This window comes from Amblyraja radiata, chromosome 38, assembly GCF_010909765.2.
Source record: "Amblyraja radiata isolate CabotCenter1 chromosome 38, sAmbRad1.1.pri, whole genome shotgun sequence".
NCBI lineage: Eukaryota > Metazoa > Chordata > Chondrichthyes > Rajiformes > Rajidae > Amblyraja > Amblyraja radiata.
Window position 1 is genome coordinate 2,273,376 of NC_045993.1, and position 9,792 is coordinate 2,283,167.

Genomic DNA, 9,792 nt, shown 5'->3' on the forward strand with positions numbered 1-9,792 from the left:
TGAGAGCAGTCCTTGGCGATGCTGAGCGCCCTCCGCAGATAACGCTTGATAACGCTCCGCAGAAAATTGCCCAATCCTGGGAATTTGGAATAAAAGCATGAAAGATTGGAGCATTCAAAGCAAAAGTCAGTTATGATGACTGATTGATCGATTGATCGATTGGTGATTCTTCAGGTTTTGACCCTTCTTCAGGCATCTTGTTTTTTCTTAGTTTAGAGACACAGCATGGAAACAGGCCTTTCAGCCCATCGAGTCCATGCCGACCATTGATCACCCGTTCACACTTGTTCCATGTTGTCTTACTTTGTTATCTTGCGGATTAACCTGCAAACCCGCACGTCTTTGAGTGTGGGAGGAAACCGGAGCACCCGGAGGGAACCCACACGGTCACGGGGAGAACGTGCAAACTCCACGCAGACAGCAAGCACCCGAGGCCAGGATCGAACCCGGGTCTCTGGCGCTGTGAGGCAGCAGCTCTACCCGCTGGGCCACCGTGTGTCCAGGTCTCTGGAGTGGGATTTCAACCCACAGCCTTTAGACTCTGCTAACCAGAACGGGTTTTAGATTAAACTAAAATAAAGAGTTCTACCACATGAGACAACATAGAACAGGACAGTAACAGGCACTTTGGCCCACAGTGCCTGTGATATATTGTTGAATCAAGCCCTGTTGTTGTAATACAGGAGGATTGTAAACCACTTCAAAAGAACCTAGCCATCACAAGAGTAAAAACTACAACCTATTCATCTTATAGACTACAGAACATTATTCAGAAAGTTGAACCAGTGCATAATATAACACACATGGGAGTTGGTGAATATGACACCAAATTGTCATTAAGTATTGAAAGACACAATTGGTGGAGTAACTCAGTGGGTCAGGCAGCATCTGTGGAGAACATGGATAGGTGACGTTTCACAGATTGCTGGAGTAACTCAGCGGGTCAGGCAGCATCTGTGGAGAACATGGATAGGTGACGTTTCACAGAGTGCTGGAGTAACTCAGCGGGTCAGGCAGCATCTGTGGAGAACGTGGATAGGTGACGTTTCACAGAGTGCTGGAGTAACTCAGTGGGTCAGGCAGCATCTGTGCAGAACATGGATAGGTGACGTTTCACAGAGTGCTGGAGTAACGCAGCGGGTCAGGCAGCATCTGTGGAGAACATGGATAGGTGATATTTTAGGTTGGGACACTTCTTCAGACTGATTGAATTTGTGTGTATTAATGATTGAAAAATAAAACATAGAAACAGGCCCTTCGGCCCACCGAGTTCGTGCCGACCATCGATCACCCTTTCACACTAGTTCCATGTTATCCCACTTTCTCATCCACTCCCTACACACCTGGGCCAATTAACCCGAGGATAGTTCAGTCTGAAGAAGGGTCTCGACCCGAAACGTCACCCGTTCCTATTAAGTTTAGTTTAAACAGTGTCCCGACCAAACGTGGACTGGGCGATCGTTTCGCAGAACACCTTCGCTCAGTCCGCCTGATCTCCCGGTTGGTTAACACTTTAATGTCTGAAGAAGGGTTTCAGGCCCGAAACGTTGCCTATTTCCTTCGCTCCATAGATGCTGCTGCACCCGCTGAGTTTCTCCAGCATTTTTGTCTACCTTCGGTTTTCCAGCATCTGCAGTTCCTTCTTAAACACTTTAATTCTACTTCCCATTCCCACACTGACCTTTCTGTCCTCGGTCTCCTCCAGTGTCAGAGTGAGGCTAAACACAAATTGGAGGAACAGCATCTCATATTTCGCTTGGGCAGCTTACAGCCCAGTGGTATGAAAATTGATTTCTCTCACTTCAAGTAGCCCCGGCATTCCCTCTCTCTCCATCCCTCCCCCACCCAAGTCGCACCAGCTTCTCGTTCTCACCCAGCAAACAGCCAACAATGGCCGGTTTCCTTTATTCTCGTTACTTGTTTGCATATCTTTCATCCATTATTCTTTATCTCTCTACATCACCGTCTAAATCTGTCGTTTCCCTTATCCCTATGCAGTCTGAAACATAGAAATATAGAAACATAGAAAATAGGTACAGGAGTAGGCCATTCAGCCCTTCGAGCCTTCACCGCCATTCAATATGATCGTGGCTGATCATCCAACTCAGTATCCTGTACCCGCCTTCTCTCCATACCCCCTGATCCCTTTAGCCACAAGGGCCACATCTAACTCCCTCTTAAATATAGCCAATGAACTGTGGCCTCAACTAACTTCTGTGGCAGAGAGTTCCAGAGATTCACCACTCTCTGTGTGAAAAATGTTTTTCTCATGAAGAAGGGTCTCGACCCGAAACGTCACCCGTTCCTTCTCTCCAGAGGTGCCGCCTGTCCCGCTGAGTTACTCCAGCACTAACTTCAGTTTAAACCAGCACCTGCAGTTCCTTTCTACCCAACCTGCAAACCCTCACTGCTTTGGCAATGAATTCCACAGACTTTATCCCACTCTGTCTCTCCGGGCTAACCAAATGCTGTCAGATTAGCAATGTTGACAGCGCTGTTAAAGTGGTGATTCTGCTGAATCTTGTTCATTAATTGGGCTGATATGCGGGACCCTGCTTCAGGGTGACTATTCCAAGCCACCAGATGTAGATGTGACGAGATTCACAATCCTGAATGCAATGGCAGATTTTTAACCCCACAAGCAATATTGAGTTTGTTAAAATTAGCCCCTGGGTCACAAGGTCATTGTCACAACTTTGTATTCCCTTCCTCCACAACAGCAAATGCATAACATATTTCTTGCCTTGACTTGGGTCTGTGCTATTCTAGTAATGTTACTGCTTTGGAAGCTGTTATTTGTTCTATTTCCTTTTGATCGTTTAAATCTGAGTTTCACTGTCATTTATTGCTCTGGAGAAGGTGCGGACTGAGAAGCCTTTAGACTTTAGAGATGCAGCGTGGAAAGTTTACAAGTGATAGGAGCAGAATTAGGCCATTCGGCCCATCTATGCCATTCAATCATGGCTGATCTATCTCTCCCTCCTGAACCCCATTCTCCTGCCTTCTCCCCATTGTCACACTAATCAAGAATCTATCTATCTCTGCCTTAAATATCTCCGTTGACTGATCCATATCGATTGAAACAGGCCCTTCGGCCCACCGGGTCCGTGCCGACCACGGCCAGCCCGTACACTATCACTATCCTACACACACACACACACACACTTGGGACAATTTACAATTTTTACCGAAGCCAATTAACCTACATACCCGCATGTCTTTGGAGTGTGGGAGGAAACCCACACGGTCACGTGGAGAACGTGCAAACTCCACACAGACAGCAGTTGTAGTCAGAATGGAACGCGGGGTCCGTGGCGCTGTGAGGCAGCAGCTCCACCCGCTGCGCCGTTCCTTCTTGCAGTGAATGCGGTGAGGGAGTGGCGGTGAAGGTCGTTGAGTCTTTGTCCGTTGTTCCAACCCTTTACCCTTGTGTTCCCCGGCTGCAGGGGATGATGATGATGATGAAGATGATGATGATGATGAAGAGGACTACAAGGATGGCAGTCTCTGCAGCTACTGTGCCTTCTGTGAGGTAAGAGTGGTGTCGGGGGGGGGGGGGGGGTTGATCAGAGGGTCTACTGGGCTGGCTCCCGCAGCAGACTGAGTCACAGACTCTGGGCATCGCCCACCATGGGATGCCCTCTCAAGTGTCAATGTGGGCTGGGCATGAGCGGAACATCGAGCCCTGGCATCAGTGATAAACCCACGTACAGGTTTGTAGGTTAATTAGCTTGGTGTAAGTGTAAATTGGGACGACAGATGGCACAATGGGCTAAGTGTTCGGCTGGCAACCGGAAGGTAGCCGGTTCGAATCCCGCTTGGAGTGCATACTGTCGTTGTGTCCTTGGGCAAGACACTTCACCCACCTTTGCCTGTGTGTGAATGTGTGTGAATGTGTGTGAGTGATTGGTGGTGGTCGGAGGGGCCATAGGCGCAGATTGGCAGCCACGCTTCCGTCAGTCTGCCCCAGGGCAGCTGTGGCTACAGAAGTAGCTTACCACCACCGAGTGTGACTGAGGAGTGAATGAATAATGCGATGTAAAGCGCCTTGAGTATTAGAAAGGCGCTATATAAATCCCATCCATTATTATTATTATTATTATTATTATTATTAAATTGTCCCAAGTGTGTGTGTGGGATAGTGTTAATGTGCGGGGATCGCTGGACGGAGCGGATTCTTGTTGTTTCAAGTTTGGAGTTGTGAAAAATGTTGAATCTTAACTTGGCCATAAAGGCCCGTTGTTCTGGAGACGACACGGGGTCACACGGGGTTTAAGGGGTCAGCCTGGCATGGCGATTTGCCCGTGACCTCCACCATGACCTCCTGGCCGCTACAGGCCGCGTCCGATCCGCCTGCCCAGTGTCATACACTCACACAGCACAGAAACAGGCCCTTCGGCCCAACTTGCCCACGCCAACCAACATGCCCCATCTACACTCGTCTCACCTGCCCGCGTTTGGCCCATGTCCCTCCAAACCTTTCCTTTCCTTGTAGCTGTTCAAATGTTTTTTTAAACGTTGCGATAGTCCCAGCCTCAACTACCTCTTGTGGCAGCTCGTTCCATACACCCACTACCCTTTGTGTGAAAAAGTTACCCCTCAGGTTCCTATTAAATCTTTCCCCACCCCCACCCCTCAGATTAAACCGATGTCCTCTGATTCTCGATTCCCCTGCTCTGGGCAAGAGGCTCCCGATCTATTCCTCTCATGAATTTGTACACCTCTATAAGATCACCCCACATCCTCCTGCGCTCTACACAACCTCTCCCTATAGCTCGGGCCCATCGAATCCTGGCAACATCCTCGTAAATCTTCTCTGCCCCCTTCCCATATTGACAACATCTTTCCTATAACATGGTGCCCAGAACTGAACACAATACTCTAAGCCGAGGATAGACACAAAAAGCTGGAGTAACTCAGCGGGACAGGCAGCATCTCTGGAGAGAAGGAATGGGTGACGATTCGGTCGAGATCCGTCCCGATAAACATCACCCATTCCTTCTCTCCAGAGATGCTGCCAGTCCCGCTGAGTTACTCCGGCTTTTTGTGTCTATCTTCGGTTTAAACCGGCTTCTGCAGTTCATTCCTACACGGTACTCTAAATGTGGCCTCGCCGACATGTTGGAAGGGTTGAGGCCTGATCTAATTGAGGTCCAGGCTGCCGCTGGGCCTACAGTGACGCATGTGTCCTCTTTCCACAGCACTGCGGGGAATGCGACAAGTGCCCCTGTAAAGAGGGTGACAAGAGTGAGTACTGCGAAGACTGCCAGGTAAGGAACATGCGACACGCAGCCCACCGTTGCAGCGTTAAACATAGACAATAGGTGCAGGAGTCGGCCATTCGGCCCTTTCGAGCCTGCACCACCATTCAATGTGATCATGGCTGATCATCCAACTCAGTACCCTGTACCTGCCTTCTCTCCATACCCCCTGATCCCTTTAGCCACAAGGGCCACATCTAACTCCCTCTTAAATATAGCCAATGAACTATGGCCTCAACTACTTTCTGTGGCAGAGAATTCCACAGATTCACCAAAAAAAAAAGTCTGTGATCCCCGTCTGTTGAGAAAAGTCAGGATCATGTAGGGACCAGGATACATCCACGTCTGAATGAATATATTAAATATCATAAATATCACAGATTCATTCATATCCGGATGAATATATGATATTATATATTGTAGAATAATATTATGTATTGGGTAATTATATATAATAGTCCAGAACCAGGGGCCAACAGTTTAAGAATAAGGGGTAGGCCATTTAGGACCGGGATGAGGAAAGACTTTTTAACCCAGAGAGTTGTGAATCTGTGGAATTCTCTGCCACAGAAGGCAGTGGAGGCCGATTCACTGGATATATTCAAGAGAGAGTTAGATTTAGCTCTTGGGGCTAACGGAGTCATAGAAACATAGAAACATAGAACATAAGTGCATGAGGAGGCCATTCGGCCCTTCGGCCCTTCGAGCCAGCACCGCCAGTCATTGTGAGTCAAGGGATATGGGGAGAAAGCAGGAACGGGGTACTGATTCTGGATGATCAGCCGTGATCACATTGAATGGCTAGCTCGAAGGGCCGAAAGACCTACGACTGCACCTATTTTCTATGTTTCTATATACTCGCTGGAGTTTAGAAGGATGATGGGGTCTTTATTGAAACTTACCGCATAGTGAAAAGGTCTGGATCGAGTGGATGTGGAGAGGATGTTTCTACTAGTGGGAGAGTCTAGAACCAGAGGTCATAGCTTCAGAATTAAAGGATGTTCCTTTAGGAAGGAGATGAGGAGGAATTTCTTTAGTCAGAGGGTGGTGAATCTGTGGAATTCATTGCCGCAGAAGGCTGTGGAGGCCACAAGTCAGTGGATATTTTTAAGGCAGAGATAGATAGATTATTGATCAGTACGGGTGTCGGGGGTTATGGGGAGAAGGCAGGAGAATGGGGTTAGGAGGGAGAGATAGATCAGCCATGATTGAATGGTGGAGTCGACTTGATGGGCCGAATGGTCTAATTCTGCTCCTATTACTTGTATCATGGACCTGTGAAAGCTAAACATTGCCCAATCCTGGGAATTTGAAATAAAAGCAGGAAAGATTGGAGATGGGATCTTGCTGGCTGTGCGAGGCAGGTTGAGGATAAGATGTGGCCGATGCTTCCCACGGGTGGAGTCATGGCCCAGATAACTTGTTGCTCTTCCACCACAGACCCTCCACTGAATGGAGTGTTATGTCCACGTCTGACACCCACCTCTCTCTTCTCTCTCCCCACAGTACTGCCAGCTATGCCACGTCTGTCCTGTCATATGTGAAACAGTTTGCAAGCCAGGTAAGTGGGACTAATATAGATGGGAGATGTTGGTGGGTGTGGGCAAGTTGGGCCGAAGGACCTGTTTCCACGCTGTATCACTCAGTTCCAATGTTCGCAACGGGTTATAGGTGAATCCAAATGGAAGTACAGGTAAATGGATATGGTGGACACCTTGGTCGGCATGGGGAAGTCGGGCCGAAGGGCCTGTTTCCATGCTGTACAGCACTGCGGCTCTGCTACTCTGGATTAGGATTGCCCGTTTAACAAGCACTAAACGCCTCTCTTTTCCTTCATTCCAGGGAGCTACGTAGATGAGTTCTCATCAACAATATATCAGTAAGTAAAGATTTCCTGTTGAACAACAGAGGCAACTTTCTTGTGTAGGAAGGAACTGCAGATGCTGGTTTGTACCGAAGGTAGAAACAAAACGCTGGAGTGACTCAGCGGGACAGGCAGCATCTCTGGAGAGAAGGAATGGGTGACGTTTCGGGTCGAGACCCTTCTTTAGTCTCCACCCGAAACGTCACCCATTCCTTCTCTCCAGAGATGCTGCCTGTCGCGTTGAGTTAATCCAGCTTTTTGTGTCTATTTTCGGCAAAATGAGATTGCTGTGACCACATCACACAGCGTAACTGAGAGAGGGTTGATTCGGCTAAGGCTTAGGAAGTTCGGCATGTCCCACACAACTCTCACCAACTTCTACAGATGCGCCGTAGAAAGCATTTTACCGGGACGCATCACAGCACGGTTTGGTAACAGCTTCATCCAAGACCGCAAGAAATCGCAGCGAATTGTGGACGCAGCCCAGACCATCACACAAACCAACCTCCCTCCCATAGAAGATAGGCACAAAACGCTGGAGTAACTCTGCGGGACAGGCAGCATCTCTAGAGAAAAGGAATGGGTGACGTTTCGGGTTCTTCAGACTCCATTGACTTAATTTATACTTTATGCTGCCTCGGCAAGACCACCTGCATAATCAAAGAATAGGACACATTATATATATACACACACATGCACGCACACACACGCACGCACACGCACACACACACACACACGCATGCACACGCACACACACACGCGTTCTATCGTATCGTGTCGTAGCATAAGTACTTTGTGTTTTAATTGTACTGATCTCTCTCTCTTTCAGATCCATTGCGAACATATTTGACCAGCCTGAGCACTAGACGGGTCCATGTGTGGGCAGGGTCTCGGACAGATGTCTCCCCGACGCCCCCAGGCCCAGGCACCTCCACCCACCACCCTGTGTCCCACACTGTGTGTTCACCTGACGGGCTCTCGTTACTGTTTTGTAAACTTCCTGCCCTGAGGAACCGCCACAGTATATACCCCCCCCTCCCCCACCCCCAACCCCGCTACAATCAGTCTGAAGAAGGGTCCCGCCCCGAAACGTCACCTATCCATGTTCTCCACAGATGCTGCCTGACCCGCTGAGTTACTCCAGCATTCAGTGAAACGTCACCTATCCATGTTCTCCACAGATGCTGCCTGACCCGCTGAGTTACTTCAGCACTCTGTGAAACGTCACCTATCCATGTTCTCCACAGATGCTGCCTGACCCGCTGAGTTACTCCAGCACTCTGTATGTGTCTCTCCCTGGATTCACACCAGGCACCAAGCCCCTTCCACCTCACCCACAGGCTGGATGGAGGGACTGACTTCCCAGAGAAATCCCTCTCTACTTTCTCTCCCCCCCCCCCCCCCTATCTCCCAACTGCAATCCTCCCCCCTCCTATTCTCCACTGCAAAGTGTCTCGAGACGGGAGACAAACTCCCAGCTAATCTCCTCAGCCCAAAGACTAGTCGCCCCCTAAATCCTCCTTGCTGTGCTCTTGGCTTCTCCCCCCCCCCCCCCCCCCCCCCCCACCCCCCACCCTGGTATTTTTTTTAAAGAGCCCCTCCCTCTGCCGCCCTGTGAATGGACTTCCTCTCGTCTCTCTGAGCCAGGCTGCTCCCGGTCTAACTATTTATGATTAAATTGTGGGGGGCTGCCCCCCCCTCTCTGTCTTACTGTGACTCATTCCTTTATTTCCCTCCTGATCCTGTTCAACAAATATAAATGTGATCAATTATTGCAGTAATATATACAATACTAAACAATATCAAGTCAAGTGAGTTTATTGTCGTGTGTCCCAGATAGGACAATGAAATTCCTGCTTTGCTTCAGCACAACAGAATATTTAGACATAAATACAGAACAGATCAGTGTGTCCATATACTATAGAATATATATGTACACACATAAATAAACAGATAAAGTGCAATAGGTTGTTATAATTCAGAGTTTGTTTGAGTTGAGTTCAATAGCCTGATGGCTTTGGGGAAGTAGCTATTCCTGAACCTGGTCGTTGCAGTCTTCAGGCTCCTGTACCTTCTACCTGAGGGCAGCGGGGAGATGAGTGCGTGGCCAGGATGGTGTGGGTCCTTGATGATGCTGCAAGACTTTTTGAGGCAGCGACTGTGATAGATCCCCCTCGATGGAAGGGAGGTCAGAGCCGATGTTGGACTGGGCAGTGTTTACTACTTTTTGGAGTCTCTTCCGCTCCTGGGCGCTCAAGTTGCCGAACCAAGCCACGATGCAACCAGTCAGCATGCTCTCTACTGTGTACCTGTAGAAGTTCGAGAGAGTCCTCCTTGACAAACCGACTCTCCGTAATCTTCTCAGGAAGTAGAGGCGCTGATGTGCTTTCTTTATGATTGCATCAGTGTTCTCGGACCAGGAGAGATCTTCGGAAATATGCACGCCCAGGAATTTGAAGTTTTTGACCCTCTCCACCATCGACCCGTTGATATAAACGGGATTGTGGGTCCACAATATCAAACAAACCATTATACAAAATCGCTCAATTATCTAAACAACTATTCTTAAATGTTACACTATGAAACAACTGTGTCACAATACTTATTAAGGATACATTCCCCCCCCACCGTGGTCCCGGAAATCCCACAGGGTGCCTGAGGACAGCG

At 48.8% G+C, this 9,792-nt stretch overlaps 1 protein-coding gene across 1 annotated transcript; it reads left to right on the top strand.

Annotated features, from left to right (window-relative positions):
• Positions 1–3,397: 3,397 nt before the first annotated feature.
• Positions 3,398–8,247, top strand: hrc (histidine rich calcium binding protein; the record flags this gene model as incomplete). Its single annotated transcript, XM_033013265.1, has 5 exons — positions 3,398–3,532; positions 5,202–5,270; positions 6,768–6,822; positions 7,104–7,140; positions 7,955–8,247. Coding segments are annotated over 5 exons (333 nt in total), but the record flags the coding sequence as incomplete, so codon positions are not given.
• Positions 8,248–9,792: the final 1,545 nt, after the last annotated feature.